The 17,328-nt window shown below is 41.3% G+C and overlaps 1 protein-coding gene across 3 annotated transcripts in view; it reads left to right on the forward strand.

The window, feature by feature from the left end:
* TMEM266 (transmembrane protein 266) overlaps nucleotides 1-17,328 on the forward strand; it is a 122,432-nt gene that overhangs the window by 70,953 nt on the left and 34,151 nt on the right. For all 3 annotated transcript variants that reach the window (XM_029575023.1, XM_029575021.1, XM_029575024.1), the window contains one exon: nucleotides 14,252-14,435. In XM_029575023.1, coding sequence (XP_029430883.1) covers nucleotides 14,252-14,435 — 184 coding nt within the window. The remainder of the gene's footprint in view (nucleotides 1-14,251; nucleotides 14,436-17,328) is intronic.

The following is a 17,328-nucleotide window of genomic DNA, read 5'->3' on the forward strand; positions in this document are numbered from 1 at the left end:
AGACTTGTCAGTGTGCTGTAATACACAAACATTCTGAGACCAGGAACATTTTGCCTGATACTGAATATAATCCTCTCTTAAGGCAGTCCGTATTGTTGATAATGGATACCCACATTCCAAAAAGCATATGGCCAAATTGTATGACTGTTTTTTAAATTCCTCTACAGAAGAACATAATCAGCGTATACGAAAATATTGGCTAACAGGAAGCCCATTTTTAAATGCCCTAGGATGGAAACTATGGTACATTAATAGGTTGTTCATATCTATTGACTTACGATACAGTGTGGTCTTTAGATGAAGATCTTCCTTAATAATCAAGATATCCCAAAAAGAAATCCTTTGATAATCAAAGTGGAAGGAGAATTTCAAATCGACATTAGTATTTAACCACTCCAAAAATTGACAGAGCATTTTCACTTGAATTCCAAAAAAACAGTAATCGATATAGTGGATCCAAAATGTGACAAATTGAAAAGATGGAGATTTGTAAATATGAAATTGTTCCAATCTGTTCATCACCAAGTTTGCAATAGATGGGGCGATGCCATGGATTTGCAAAAAAAAAAACTGTCGCTAAACAAAATAATTATGTTGACAATTTAATATTATGTTGACAATTATTGTAACAATATTAAAATTTATGTTCAACATAATTTTGTTTAGCGACTGTTTTTATTTGCCGGAGGATCGGAAGCAGATGCCACTCTTTTGGCATGAGAGTCTCATAGGTCTCTGTCCTTTTGTCCCATACGGGGCGTAGGCTCGGGCAGTGGAACCTCCCAAGCATCCCAGTGAAAGTTTGCCAACCACCCCCAGGAGCAGGAGAGAGGGCAGTACCTCTCTATCAGAGGTGGGTCCTGGAGGTGATATGAGGGGGACATGTGCTGAAATTCCACAGTGTTCCCCGGGACATGTTCATGGTGTCTCCCTGCCATTCCCCGCAGAAGCAGGCAGTAGAGTGTACATTGTCAAGGTTCCTCAGTCTGAGGGCTATGGTTCCAGTGCCCATGTCTCAAGCAAATATTGGTCAATATTCCATTTATTTCATTCTGCCTAAGAAGGAGGGCTCCTTTTGTCCCATCCTGGAGCTCAAAGGGGTCAACCATAATTTGCGGGTGACTCTCTTTCATATGGAAACATTGCACTCTGATACTGGCTGTGCAGTTGGGGGAATTTGACAACCTTGGATCTTTCCGAGGTGTACCTGCATATTTCCATCTGACTAGAGTACCAACGATTTGTGGTTTTGGGACACCATTATTAGTTTTGGGTGTTGCCTTTTGGCCTGGCCACTGCTCCAAGAACTTTTTCCAAGGTGGTGGTGGTGGCGGCAGAGTTGAGAGAGAATGGGATCCTTGTACACCTGTATTTGGACAACTGTCTGATTCATGTTAAATCTCTGGAAGAGGGCCGCCTGGTGACCCACAAGTTGATCTCTGTTGCAAGAGCTCGGCTGGGTGGTGAACCTGGTCAAGAGCAGTCTTCAGCCATCTCAGTAGCTAGAGTATCTCAGCGTTCGGTTCGACACAAAACAGGGCAGAGTTTTCCTGCCGGAAGGTCATATTCAGAAGTTGATGGCGCAGGTGCGTCTGTTGATGAACACAATGCGCCCGACAGTGTGGTCCTATCTGCAGGTGCTCGGTTTGATGGAGGCAACCCTGGAAGTGGTGTTGTGGGCAAGGGAGCATGTGTGTCTTCAGTGCTCCCTGCTGTCTCATGACTTTGATTTGGTTCCACCTGCCGATGGAGGACTACTTTCAACTAGAGTGGTGGTTACAAGTGGATCATCTAAGAGAGAGTCTCCCTAAAATTACCAGACTCTTTAGTACTTACAACGGATGTGAGCCTCCAGGGTTGGAGAGCTCACTGTTAGGAACTTACAGCGCAAGGGCGCTGGAGGATAGAAAAGTCTCCCGAACATCTATCTGCTGGAAGCCCATGTGGTCCGGTTGGCATGCTTGCAGTTCAGCGGCAGGTTGCAGGGTTGAGTGGTCCAGATAATGCAACAGTGGCTCACATCAGCAGGGAGAAACAAAGAGCCAGCAAGGGTCACAGGATATAGACCAAATTATGGTATGGGTGGATATGCATCTTCAGGAGATTTCGGCCTCGAACATTGCAGGAAAAGCCAATGTGAGAGCAGACTTTCAGCAGGGAGAGTCTGGACCCAGGAGAATGTTTGTCAGATGAGATATTCAGTGGATCACTGGGGCCTTCTGTTCCTAGACCTGCTGGCGAATTCTCGCAATACGAAGGTTCCTCGTTGCAGAAGAAATGTGAACTCCTCGGGTATCTATGCTCTTGTGCAGGAATGGTTGGAGGACAAGCTGCTGTATGCCTTTCCCCCCATGGCCCATGTTGAGCAGAATGGTTCAGAGGGTTGAGGGTCACAGAGATGGTGCTTCTGGTGACACGAGATTGGCCCAGGATACCATGATATGCGGATCTGCGAATGTTCCTAGTGGACTCCTCCCTCCAGTTTCCGGCGCATGGTTTTGTCTTATGGGAGGGCCCTTGAGAGGATATTCTACTCTGGTGATTGTCACCTTGCTACGAGTGAGAAAATTCTCCACTTTCTTAGCCTATGTGCGGGTTGGCAAGTGTTTTGAGGCTTGGTTGAAGATAGAGGTGTTCTTCCTCGTTCGGTTAAGATCCCATTCATTTGGAATTTTTTCAGACTGGATTGAATAAAGGGTTGGCCCTTAATTCCTTAAAGGTGCAAGTTGTGGCTCTTGCCTGTTTCAGGGGTCAGGTGCATGGTGGTCCCTTGTCAGCTCATCCAGATGTGGCCCATTTCTTGAAAGTGAAACATCTTCGTCCTCCCATGTGGTTACCGGTGCCCTTGTGGAGTCTTAATCTAGTTATGGATTTCTTAATGGGCCTTACATTTATTTATTTATTTATTTATTTAGGGATTTTATATACCGATTTTCTTGATACAGATCAAATCAACTCGGTTTACATAGAACGATAGTACATTAACAGTAACTAGTCAAACCTCAAAAGAGGAGACAGATTGTGAGCAGAAAGTAAAAAGTTACATTGTAACAAGGGTGAGTAACTAGGAATTGGAAATGAAGAGACAGATAATCAAAGTAGAGAGATATAACAGAGAGAAGGGGCTTGAGGCCAACCTCAGGAGAATAACTCTAGCATTATAACATGATTATATGACATTCTGCTAGTTATTAAAGTACAGCTGATTGAAAAATATCTTAGTAGGATATAGTCTAGGAGACAGGAAAGGCTCTACCGAAAAGCCAAGTCTTCAGTTTCTTTTTAAAATTTATGAGGCAGGTTTCCTGTCGGAGGTCTGGGGGTAGTGTATTCCAAATGGTGGGGCCTGCTGTTGAAAAGGCCCGGTCCCTGATAGATAATCTTTGTACCAATTTGATTGGGGGAACATGAAGGGATCCCTTATAGGCATCTCTCAAAGGTCTAGCTGAAGAGTGTAATTTGAGAGGGTGTAGTAGGTCTAGTGGAGTCTGGTGGTGGATGTTTTTATGAATAATGGTGAGGAATTTGTGAACAATTCTAAAATTAACTGGAAGCCAATGTAGGTCTTTTAAAATGGGCGTGATGTGATCTCTGCGCTTAGTGTTGGTCAAAATCCTTGCAGCTGCGTTTTGGAGTAGTTGCAGAGGTTTTAATGTAACAGCTGGTAGACCTTGTAGGATCGAGTTACAATAATCGACCTTAGAGAACAGGATTGCTTGGAGTACAGTCCTGAAGTCATGGTGATATAGGAGAGGCTTGAGTTTTTTAAGCACCTGTAACTTGTAGAAGCATTCTTTTATAGTATAATTTATAAATTTCTTTAAGCTCAAATGGTTGTCAATAATAACTCCAAGATCTCTAGCATGAGTGATGTGGGAGGTAGTGTGCAATTGTTGTAAGTGTAGACTATTTTCAGGGGTGATAAGCAGGATTTCAGTCTTAGCAGTATTTAACACCAGGTTGAGGCTAGTAAGGAGATGGTTAATAGTTTGAAGGTGAGATTCCCATAATTTGATTGCTGAGTCCAAAGAGCCTGTTATAGGAATCAAAACTTGGACATCGTCTGCGTATACGTAGAATTTCAAATTTAGCGACGAGAGGAAATGGCAAAGAGGGAGGAGATAAATATTAAATAGAGTGGGAGATAGAGAGGAGCCCTGGGGGACTCCATGTGGGGAATTAGTATAAGGAGATTCCATATTATTGATTTTAACCTTATAACCTCGATTACTGAGGAATGAGTCGAACCATCTGAAGACAGATCCTGAGATTCCTATGTCGGATAGCCGGTTTAGACAGATGTGTATCCTTTCCTTGCAGTTACTTACCTTGAAAGCAGTGTTTGTTGTGGCGATTTGTTCTACTCATAGAATTTGAGCTGTAGGCCTTGTCTTGCTGGGCTCCATTCCTCTGAGTGATTCCAGGGGCGATACAGCTGCATACTGTTCCTTCCTTTTTGCCCAAAGTGCTCTCAGATTTTCACTTGACTCAGTCCATCTCCCTGCCGACTCTGGATAGGGAAAGTGATGTGGTAGAATTTCGCTTGTTGGGACCGTTGGATGTCAAGTGACATATTGTAAGGTATCTGGAAGTTTCTAAACCTTTTCGGAAGACGGATTGCCTGTTTGTCCTCCTCTGTGGTAATAAACAGGGTGATCCGGCTTTGCAGGCTACAATAGCTCGCTAGATTAAGGAAGTAGTCATAGCTGTTTGTGGCTGCTGAGAAGCCGTTGCCTATTCAGGTTAGGGCTCAGGCAGTGTCATGGGCAGAGTTTCGATTGTTGTCTGTCGACATTTGCCGAGCTGCGATGTGGTCCTCCTTATACACCTTTTCCAGGTATTATCTGGATGTGCAGGCCCGGAAGGATGCAGCCTTTGCACGTGCAATTTTGTCTGGACCTTGAGTAGCCTCCCACCCTATTCAGGAGTAGCTTGAGTACATCCCATTGGTCCTGAATCCATCTGTCAAGGTTCTAGGAAATGAGAAATTACTACTTATCTGATAATTTCCTTTTCATTATCTATCTATCTCCGTCTGTTGGTAGAGGTGCATTACTGGCCCTCAATCCACCTGTCTGGATTAAGGAAAAAGAAATTATCAGGTAAGTACTAATTTCTCATTTCTGCTTATGGCCGATTAAAATCTTGCAGTAAGTATGATTTCAAGAGTTACAATTTCTTTAAAAACTGCACATCTTGACTTATGATTTTGTAATTCCACCCAACTGTTTACAAGCATTTATCAGCTATATAGTAGAGTTGATTGAGTAGAGAGTTATGAGAAGCTTTAGTGTATGAGAAATTGGGTAATGACATGGTCTAATCAGTAATAAAATAAGCTACTAGAGAAATAACTGACATCCCCTACTAGTCATTTTCCAAATGAATAGAAAGTGGCTAAGGTCACCCACTGTTTTAGTTTAGACAGAAATCATTAGCTTGCAACTCTCCTGATTTTTATTGTCTCCAACAATGGCCAAACTAATGGAAATAAACATTGGATTTTATCCCAATAGCAGATGGGTTTTAGGGTAGGGCAATCTTAAAAGACAGCACTAATAGAACTGAGAAAAATTACTGCTGCATTAGACGCAAGCAAGCTTTTGGCTCAAGTGTTCATTGATCTGTCCAAGGCCATGTCAATCATTTTCTGTTGCTGAGCAATTAGAGAGTTTCCAGTTTCCATCTTTTTGGGTTCTCTTTAAATTGGAAATGGACCAGATGATCTCCAAATCATAGTCCAGGAGATTGAGATTTCTGAACCAAGTCCTCTCCCCGACCTAACAAATCACAATCTTGACCTGGATAGTGAACTGAGTGTGTATACTCATAAAGTTAATGAAATTTATGCCAGAGGATATTTAATGGGTTGGGGTTTTTTTCAGTAAACGGTTACAACTTGGAATGATCATAAATGTATATATTCCCTGCTTGTGAACATGATGGGGGTTTTCCCTTTTATTTTTCCACAGTGGAAAAACATTAAGGTATAATATCAAATCATTTTTATATTGCATTCTTTAGAGCATAGTTCCCTTCCATGAATACAGCATGTAACACATTAACCCAGAAGGGACTGGTACCCATTTGAGGATTGTTCAAACGCAGCTTGTACTTTTATCATTTGGACATTAGATGGCAGTGATGCTGCTTTTATGGCTAATCACAGAAATATAACATTTCCTTCTCTGTATTGCTCTTTTTCTTCATGTACTGCTTCTGGCATAGTATTTTTTTTTCATTGTTTTAAATCTGTAGAAGTTGACTTGCTTCAAACTTGTTACTACAGTTGAATAAAAGTGCTATACTGGATCAGATCAAAACTCTAACCCATCATCCTCTCGCCAACAGCAAAATAGGCTTAAAAGATATCTAGCAAATATTATACAAAGTTATCATGATCCAAAAAAGCACCAAAACCTCTGCACCCAACAACCCCCTCCGCCCCAATTCATCAAAAGTAAAACCAACCTCCTTTCCTGACAGCCTGATGCTAAAATGAAAGCCCCAAACCCTAGAATCAGTCCCCTCCGTCCATGGCAGCCTGATTCTAAAGAGAACATTTATTTAATTTGATAGGCTACCTGAGCTAAAAAAGTCTAGTCGGTTAATAATAATATAAAATAAACCTATTTCACCATAGGTTCCTTACCCGTTTATACAGTTCCCCACACTCCCCCATAGGGGTTTCACCATGGCATCGGGCTGCCAGGGAGAAAGGGAGGTGACTTACTGCGAGGATCTGGAGTCGTACCATAGCATCAGGGATGACCACTGTACCATAGGGCTGCCAGGGAGAGAAGCAATTGATCATGGAGTACAATGGTTTCAGTAGAGAATCGGGCTTCAGGTGGGAAGAGGAGATTCATTACTAATTCTGGGTCACATACATAATCAGCTAGATTTTCCTAGCGTGTAGACAGATGGACTCGAGACCAGTTATAGACACTTAGGTTTCTTGCTTACTGGTGCTATTGCTGCACAAAAAGGTGCAACGGAACAGCTCGCAGTAAAAAATAAAAAAGCGCCCAAAAAAGTAAGTGCCTAGAAGAAAGCGCGGCAAGGCACATGCATAACCTGTGCGCCGAGTTAAGTGCGGAAAAAAGTATGCCCAAAAACAGAGCTCAATGCATGTGCAGAGCCGATGCACTGTGCACACAGACGGCCTACAGAGAGCAGCAGAACGCACACAAAACCAGCCTACCATGTGGTGTGCAAGAAAAAAGCCTAGCCCACCGGGGACCACTCAACCTGCCAGATTGAACTTGGGGGCAATACAGTATAGTATTGCCCCCAAGTTCACTCTCCTTGTCTGGGTTTCCTTGGTAGAAAGATGCCCAGGCAGTAAAAGGAGATGGGACTGCAGCAGGGCCTGCGAGTTCATGCTCAACACAGGCCCTCATGCTGATTTTCTGTGCTATAGATTCACCACTGGGCCCAAGAGCAGGCTCTGTATGGCGTGGGCCAATTGACTTGGTTGTCCCCTAACATTTATTTATATATATTTTTTTATTTAAAAGGTTTTATATACCGCACAAATGGATATAATATATCAGTCTAGGCGGTTGACAAATATTCAATACACATGCATAATTTTAAACACAAATACCAACATTTATATACAACACAATTATGTAAGGTTCATTTATAGGTAAATTATATTATTGTAACTGTGGAACGCTTGAGTGAAGAGATGTTTAGTAATTTTTTGAATTCTCTACGATTAGAGGTTAAACAGTCTGGTAAAGAGTTCCATAATACTGGACCAGCAACTGAAAAAACACGTTTACGAGTTAATGGTAGGCTAACAGATGTTACAGATGGAACTTCCAGTATACATTTGTCAATAGAGCGTAGTTGTCTAGATGGTTTGTAAATTCTTAACAGCGAACATAGCCAGATCAGGTCAGTGTTATATATTAGGTTATGTATTGTAGATAGAATTTTGTATGTTATACGGTATGATATTGGGAACCAGTGTAATTGTTGCAAAACAGGAGTGATATAATCGTTTTGGGGAACATTATATAACATGCAAGCAGCTGCATTTTGAACCAGTTGTAATGTGTGAATAACTGATTATGGTAAACCAAGATATAATGAATTACAGTAGTCTAAAGATGACAGTTAATATTTGTGTAATCAAATCGTTTGGGAGAAGTAATTGTTAATTTCTTTAACATGTGAATTTTGAAAAAATTTTTTTATGGTTTCAGATGTTATTTGTCATAGCCAATTTGGAGTCAATAATTACTCCCAAATTTTTTGCATGTGATTATGTGGATAATTTGGTTCTCAAATGTAAAAGTTGGATGTTTGTAAATCGAATCAGGTATAGTAGATAGATAAATTTGCTCTGTTTTGTTTGTATTTAGTTTTAACATGTTATGGGAAAGCCAAGTTTTTATTGTGGAAAATAAAGAGAAAGTTTTGGTCCATGAATCAGTGAAAGGTATAGTAAACTGAATATCGTCAGCATAGATTTTGAAATTTAAATTTAGACCGGCTAAAAGACTGTACAGAGGTAATAGAAATAGAGCCGATAAGGCTGAGCCTTGAGGTACTCCTGTTGAAGTGGAGTACCAATCTGATTGATATTTGTTTATCATGATTTTTTTGTTGACGATTTGTTATGAAAGAAACCATTGAAGTGGAGAACCAGAAATACCTATGAGTTAAATTAGAGATGAGAATGTCATGATTTATTGTATCGAATGCAGAGATATCAATTAAAACAAATTACTTATTTGTTTTAATAGATATCTCTGCTGCATTCGATACAATAAATCATGACCTTCTCATCTCTAATTTAACTCATAGGTATTTCTGGTTCTCCACTTCAATGGTTTCTCTCATTCATAACAAATCGTCAACAAATCATGATATCAGATTGGTACTCTCTGCCCCCCTCAGGCTTCCCCAATTTTCTTCTCCTCTCCATCTTTTCAACCTCCCCCCAGCTTTCCTCAATTATTTCTCTATCCGTGATCTCCCTCCTGTCTCACTTCTGTCCCCCTTCCTCTAGCTCCGATCATCCCCACCTAAGTGACTGAATTAGTGCCTTCCAGGGCCAAGTTGAGGAAACGGAGCAACAGATTCCAGGTCTGGGCAGTCCCTATGACAGCGGGAAATACAACCGCATCAGTAGAATGGCGTAGCACAGAGAGCTGTGGCTGCAACAATAGTGACGGTACAGAAAAAACAGTGACAGCACAGCACGGCTCAGAGACCAGCAGGAGAACTGTGCAGCTCACACAATAGCAGTGGTAATGTAAAAGAAAAAGCAGTTCTAACTCAAGAAGCTAAACTGGTTAAGATGGCCACTCCAGCAAATAACTTGTGCTTCTGTAGGTAATAATCCTTCCCGTTAACGGTGGCCAGCTTGCAGGTGGAAATTATAATACATAACTTCTGCTGTGGGCAGGCTGCTGAGAATATCGAGGATGCCAGTCCTGTTCCAGCTATATCTGCTACCCATATACCAATTACAGGGCCAGCTCTAAGAGCCACCAGTTGGCCACCCCAGATTTAGTACATCACCCATTAGATGCATGCTAATTTTTTTTAATTAGTATGCTAAAAAAAAAAAAAATCACAAGTTTTAGTGGATAGGCCCCTAAATTCTTCCTGCAAGAACAGCATCAGAGATCTGTATCACAGCATTCAGTTGTAGGCAATAGTAATATGAAGGAATATGCATCTACAACACTAGGCAATGTCAACCTCTGAAACTATCAAATACATTTTTAGTCAAAACAAGGTAAATAATTTGAGGGTTTTTATTTGCTATTGCCTTCTGAGATACTTAAATAGAGCTTTGCCATAATGAGACAGTGAATAACTTTTCTTTGCAGCAATATCTGAATAAGCAAGTTTCAGAATAGATCCACATTCTGCTGGGTTTATAAATTAGCATAATAGAAATAATGCAAATTGCTTCAGAATGTGTTAACTAATTGGAAGGTTCTTCCATCTAAAGTTCATTTTTCTTTTATATTGAAGCTGTGTGTTCCAGTTGCAGAGGTGTTGATCATTTTTCTTGTGGTTGTTACCTGGCATTGAAAGTTATAATAATGTTGTGCTGCTCTGTGAATAAGTACCTCTGCTTTAGCTTTTATTTTCTATAAAAGCTTCTGCATTTGATGTTGTAGCAAGAGACCATTATCTTACTGTAATCTGCCATTCCACTGATATTGTTTCTTAGGTATGGTAGTCATCCTCAAGAGACCCCTTTTCATTTAAAAGCTTCAGAAGCCTTTGGCAAACCGAACACTGTAAAAAAAAAAAAAAAAAAAAGTGTGTGGTGTCATTCATGAACACAAATGATTGCAAGTTTGTTCACCAGTACATTGTTTGGAAGGGCCTGCTGTCCTGTTTTGCCTTATTTAAACATTTTTATATACCGGCATTAGTTGTGGATTTTCAGATGCATAGATTAATAGTGAGTCCCTTTATAAGCCAAACTGTTCTTTCCAAAGACAATGTGACATCCTTTTATTTTTCTTTTGTAGTTATAAAACGTGTAGTATTCATTTATCCTTTCCCTAACCCACCCTCCAGTACGCATTCTGGAATAGTGCACTCTTTCCATAAGCAGACTGCTAATTATATTGAATTATATATGCTGGTTTTATAATGCGCATCTGAATTCTCAGGGGACTAGACTGAAACCACAGCACTCATTTTCCTCTAAGACAAGCAACAAGATGGATTGAAATGAGGATCTCAGAAAAGGCAGCTCATCTATTACAGTATGTGTTTAGTCAGTCCCCCTTTCCCAAGAAAACTGAAACGGCAAGATCCTGATTATTCTTCAGTTACCATACTATACACTATACAGTAGTGACATGACTTAGATCAAAATTATTAGTACATGATAATACAGGGTGATATAACAGGACATCTGTGTAATAACTTTTCAGTCAATTCAAATCTGTATTCTAGAATTACGCACCCTTGTCTGTATCATTCTGAAGGATGCAGGTCACCATATGCTGACCACCATAGTTGTTTTATTCACTTATGCTATGTACAGAGAGCTTGTCCTTCAGAAAGAAAAGCAATCTGGTATTTTATTCAGAAACATGGCAGAAAAAGACCATATAGCCCATTCAGTCTGTCCATCCTTCCAATTAACTTAGCATAATTTATCACTTCCTTAGAAATCCCCTGTATTTCTCATGTATTCTTGAATTCAGACACTGTTTTTGTCTCTACTACTTCCACTGGGAGGCTATTCCACACTCTGCCACCCTCTCTGTAAAGAAATATTTCCTAAGATTACTTCTGAGTCTATCCCCTTTAAACCTTAATCTCATGACCCTCTTGTTCTAGAGCTTCCTTTCCATTGAAAAAGGCTCACCTCTTGTGCATGGAAACCTTTGAGATATTTGAATGTCTCTATCATATCTCCCCTATCTCACCTTTTCTCTAGGGTATACATGTTTAGATCTTTGTCTATCCCCATATGCTTTAGAAAGAAGACCACTGACCATTTCAATAGCCACTGACTCCATCCTGTCCTGCAAAATATGCAGTTCATGTGCTGAGTTCAACAACTTTGCAATAACTGGACACTTTTGTTCTCTGCGCTAATTTTGATCCCAAACAATGGACCCTTTCGATTCTGAGTTTGCTATGCTTTGCGTCTAACTGTAACACATGTGGCAGCCAATCTTCTAAAATCTTGGCAAGTTCCTGATCACGAATGCTTTTCAGGACCCCAATAAACCATAGGTTCCCCCTTCATGATCTATTTTCTAAATTGTTAATTTTAATGGCCTGCTGATCTCAATCCATTTTTAGCGAGACTACCTCAGTTTCCAAAGCATGTATATGGTCCTCCAGATCTGATACGCGTGTTTGCACTTCCAGTGTTTACCTGACTCCATCAAAAGAGAAAATACCTCAAACTTAGTATAGACTTTATCGAATTTGGTCTCCAGTGTGGCTACCGCTGCCACCACCTCCATACATCTAGACTTAACTTCTTCCAGAGATGGAGCACTGAGAGGAGCCACTATTTTCTGACTTTGCCAGTTTATTTTTCTCCTCTCTGCATTGCAGTTTTTTAGGCCATAAAATTGCTGGAATGTTTCAAAAAATGAGTTGTTTTATTACACAGACTTCATTTAAGTAGGATCACCAAATATGTGTGCAGCTCTTCAGTTAGCCCATTTAAAAGCAAAGAAAAAGGGAGGTGGAGATCCAGAGCTAAACAGGCACACGTCCTACTCCAACCATCGCATCACGTGACCCCATCATACCTGGAAGATTTAATAGGGCAAATTGACTAACTAAAGAATAGCAAATCACCTGGACCAGATGATATATATCCCAGAGTCTGAAAGAAATGAAAAATGTGCTGTTTTCAGGTGCCAGTGGCAGTGGTGAGCACTGGGCAGCCTTCTCCCTCCCCGGCGTCATTGCAGCCCCTCACTTCGGCCATTGGCGGTGGAGGTGGGCAAGTCGAGGGAGGGGACTGGAGGGCTGGTGCCGGTCCCCACCTGATGGTCTTCTTTCCCAGCGAGGGGGGGGCACCTTCAGCTTGCTTCCTGTGCTGGTGTCAGTGGTGAGCACCGGGCAGCCTTCTGTCCTGCGGAGTCTATTTGCGGTTTAGAATCCAATGCCATCCTCTCTAGGGCCTGTTTTTTTCCAGATTACCCCCTATTTAAAAACAGAATTAGCTAGTTGCGTCAAAAATACATCTGCCCGTTAGCAGTGTATTTCTGGTTTTTCTAATCCCCTTTGTTAGGGGCATTCTGTAACTAGGGATTCCCCACTTGTGAAAACCATTACTTCCTGCTTGTCCTTGGAGAAAGCAATAATGTTCTCCAAGGACAGCAGGATGTAAGTCTTAACAGAATCGACCCAACTCCCCTTGGATCCTGCATTCAGTGTTAGCTTCTTTAAGGGAGACTCTGTGCGATGTCCATGATGCAAGACAGAACATACATTCTTAGAGAAGATTGCCAAAAGTTTCTATAACCTTGGTAGTAAACTTCATCAGCCTGACTATTGCATGATGTCACCTACCTGTGAGGACTTAGATCCTGCTATCCTTGGAGAACACCTGTTACAGGTAAGCAGCTTTCACTAACTAAACAAGACCCACACAAAAAATAAAAGGCTTTAAGAAGGAGACCATGATTTGCGATAAAACTAAACTGGATGGATTAGAAGTGGGAATAATTAAGGAAAAGGTAACAAAGTGAAACAGATTAAGAAAATGCAGGCCCTGTGTACTTCTAAAAACTACCTTTAACACAAGCCTAGAGATAGTAAAAGAACTAAAAATGTATTCTCTGGAGGGAAGAAGGGAAATGATAAAAACATCCAATTATCTCTCTGGCTTCAATAAAGGTCAAGAATGTAAGGTTCCATAGAAAAATAAATTCAGGGTCAACAGGTCATGATATGAATGTGGAGGGGTGATGCTTAGAGAATGTGAGAAAATACTGAAAGGATAGTGGATGACTGAATGACCTACTAATAGAAGCAGAGAAATTCTTTTTACTATAGAAGCAAGCAGGCTTTCTATATGTAATAATGCTGTGTAAACTCCTTTTCTATAGAGCACACCTTGCCATCATCTTTGAGAACCTCAAAGCTAACTCATTTTATGACTTAAGCAATCAGCTAAAATTCTTACTGCTAAGATAACTGTGTTTTGCTATATATCTTTATATATATATATATATATAAATATATATATTATATATATTTTTTATAAATGTTCATTGTATTTGACTATGGAAATATATTTCCTGCTTTTTCTGTTTTTTATGTAAACCGGTATGATTTGCATTTGATGTAAGAATGTCGGTATATAAAAATTAAAAATAATAATAATATAATGCTGAAACATGTTAAACCCTGAAGAGAGACCTATAGGGGTTTTTAATATATTTCTAACCTATCTGAAATTTACCACATATTAATGAGAAAATAGGTGTCCCTAATCATACCTTTGTCTTTTGAGGGGGAGGAGAACTTTAGTGTACTATTGCATTACAAAAAAATACAGATTATCACAGCAGTTAATGATCACAAAGCCCATCTTGTCTATCATTATAGCTTGTTTTTTGCTTTAGAAACATTAACTGGATATTGTGTTTCCTGATTTGTGAAAGTTGGAGAACACATTGCTATCCAAACTTTTGTTTGTGGTTACTCCAGCTCTTTAACTAGTTTGCCCAGTTACTTTTCACTTGCAGGGTTTGCTTCATAGCATCTTTTATTTTCTTCCCAGTTTGAAATCAGACAACTGAGGGCACATCTAGCCCAACAAGACTTGGATCTAGTTGCAGAGAGAGAGGCTGCACTGAAAGTCCCTCACGTGCTGAACAAACAGAGTGACAGATACAAGGTCATGGTAGCGGGAGATTCGGATGACGATACTACTGAGAACTTCATAGAATCACGGCCACCTCATGGTGAGTAATATAAACCATTCCTAGTAATTCACGGAAAGGTTAATATTCAGTGGTGAGCTGAGCGGGAAATTAGCCAGTTAAAGTTAACCAGCTAACTTTGCTTAGGATATTCAGCAGGAATTAACTGGATAAGTCTCCTGCTGAGTATACATGGCTAAAGTTATCCATATAAATTTATGTAGGTAACTTTGCTTAGGAATATTGGGTAAAAAGACATGCCAAGCTTATGCTGATATTCTGTACCACCCCAGGTAACTATAACTGGCTAACTATAGGCAGTCTTAAGTTAGTTCTGAATCGGTATTGTGCCTAAACATACCCAGGTCAGTCCAGATAAATGGGTTTTATTCATCCCTACCAGCAGATGGAGGTAGAGAAAGCATTGGGCACTGCCACATATGAGTGTGCCACCTGCAGTCCCTCAGTATTTCTCTACCTCCAGCAGATGGTTGAGGTGCTAAACCTGCAGTCCTGACTGATTGAGGAGGTGCTGAGGAAAATTTGCTCCCCGATGTGCCAGGTTCCTGGACAAGGGCCATCCCTCAGGTGGAGCCGGGCGAACAGGGGGTTGGATATCCCTGCCTAGTTCAGCCGCATCTCCAGGACCCGGATAGTCAGTGTTCTGGCTCCCTCAGTGGGACCTGAAGCCAGAGCACTGTCAGGGAAGTAACCAACTTTTTTCTATGGGGACTTATGCTGAGGTGTCGGTGCCTTTAAACATTTGTTAACATAAGAAAAAAAAACTGCTTTGCCGCTGAGGCAGCTCTGGTTTAGCTGAGCTGCCTCTGAGTGCAGGAGGCTCGGGGATGGTTGCGGGCGGGTCCAGAGGTAAGTGGAGGTTTGGGGGCGGCTTGCAGGCGAAATATCTCGGGGGGGGGGGGGGGGGTGTCAATTTGCTGTTTCAGCAGACCGGGCTGCATGGGTGCAGCTCGTGGTTTTTTTTCTGACGGCTCAGAGGACAGTCTTTCGCGCCAGCGGGAGTGACAGGGGGTAGTGCGTCCTCTTCTGCTTGGTTCTCGGCCTCATGGTGCGCCCCAGTTTGGCTGTGTTTTCTAAGCAGGCCCTGCTGTTTAGCATTTAATGTTTAAATAAAGTAAAATAAAGGAGAAATGCAAATGGCTTCTCGATGACCTCAGTCTCTGTACGGCTTTCTAAGATTTCTAAGAGGAGCCAAGCATCTTTGTCCACCCCTGCATGGTGTTTGTCTGAAATGGAATCTCAATCTCATGTTGAAGGCTCTTTGCGAAGATCCTTTCGAGCGAGTGGGCAGTGGAGTGCCACAGGGATCTGTATTGGGACCCATACTTTTCAATATATTTATAAATGATCTGGAAAGAAATAAGACGAGTGAGATAATCAAATTTGCAGATGACACAAAATTGTTCAGAGTAGTTAAATCACAAGCAGATTGTGATAAATTGCAGGAAGACCTTGCAAGACTGGAAGATTGGGCATCCAAATGGCAGATGAAATTTAATGTGGATAAGTGCAAGGTGATGCATATAGGGAAAAATAACCCATGCTATAATTACACAATGTTGGGTTCCATATTGGGTGCTACAACCCAAGAAAGATCTAGGCGTCATAGTGGATAACACATTGAAATCGTCGGTACAGTGTGCTGCGGCAGTCAAAAAAGCAAACAGAATGTTGGGAATTATTAGAAAGGGAATGGTGAATAAAACGGAAAATGTCATAATGCCTCTGTATCGCTCCATGGTGAGACCACACCTTGAATACTGTGTACAATTCTGGTGGCCGCATCTCAAAAAAGATATTGCGATGGAGAAGGTACAGAGAAGGGCTACCAAAATAAGGGGAATGGAACAGCTCCCCTATGAGGAAAGACTAAAGAGGTTAGGACTTTTCAGCTTGGAGAAGAGACGACTGAGGGGGGCTATGATAGAGATGTTTAAAATCATGAGAGGTCTAGAACGGGTAGATGTGAATCGGTTATTTACTCTTTCGGATAATAGAAAGACTAGGGGGCACTCCATGAAGTTGGCAAGTAGCACATTTAAAACTAATCGGAGAAAGTTCTTTTTCACTCAACGCACAATTAAACTCTGGAATTTGTTGCCAGAGGATGTGGTTAGTGCAGTTAGTATAGCTGTGTTTAAAAAAGGATTGGATAAGTTCTTGGAGGAGAAGTCCATTACCTGCCATTAAGTTCACTTAGAGAATAGCCACTGCCATTAGCAGTGGTAACATGGAATAGACTTAGTTTTTGGGTACTTGCCAGGTTCTTATGGCCTGGATTGGCCACTGTTGGAAACAGGATGCTGGGCTTGGACGGACACTTGGTCTGACCCAGTATGGCATTTTCTTATGTTCTGAGTCACATATCTTTGAAGGCCCTTACGCTGAAGACTCTCTTCTTGGTCGCGATGTGTTCAGCTAGGAGATTTCGGAGTTGCAGGCTCTTTCTTGCCGGGATCTGTTCCTCCAGATTGCGTCAGACAAAGTGTCTTTGCGAACGGTGCATCCTTTCCCCCCAAGGTGGTGTAGAGTTTATGTAAACCAAACAGTGGAGTTGCCCGGGTTCCGGATTGGACTCAGGATCCCTCAATGGGACGAGAGCTTCATCTTTTGGATGTGAGATGGGTGGTGTTGCGGTACTTGAAGGTTACTAACGCTTTCCGTTGTTCTGATCATTTGTTTGTTCTGTTCAGGTGCCTAAAGGGGAGAAGGCGTCCAAATCATTGTTATCTCAATGGTTAAAACAAACTCTCTCTGCGGCTTATGTATCCAAAGGAAGAGCAGTTCCAGTGGGTCTTAAAGCGCATTAGACTCTAGCTCAGGTGTTGTCGTGGGCTGAATGTCAGTTAGTGTCTCCCCAGGAGATCTGTAGAGCCGTGGTGTGGTCTTCATTGCATACTTTCACCAAGCATTA

This window comes from Rhinatrema bivittatum, chromosome 13 (genome assembly GCF_901001135.1).
Source record: "Rhinatrema bivittatum chromosome 13, aRhiBiv1.1, whole genome shotgun sequence".
NCBI lineage: Eukaryota > Metazoa > Chordata > Amphibia > Gymnophiona > Rhinatrematidae > Rhinatrema > Rhinatrema bivittatum.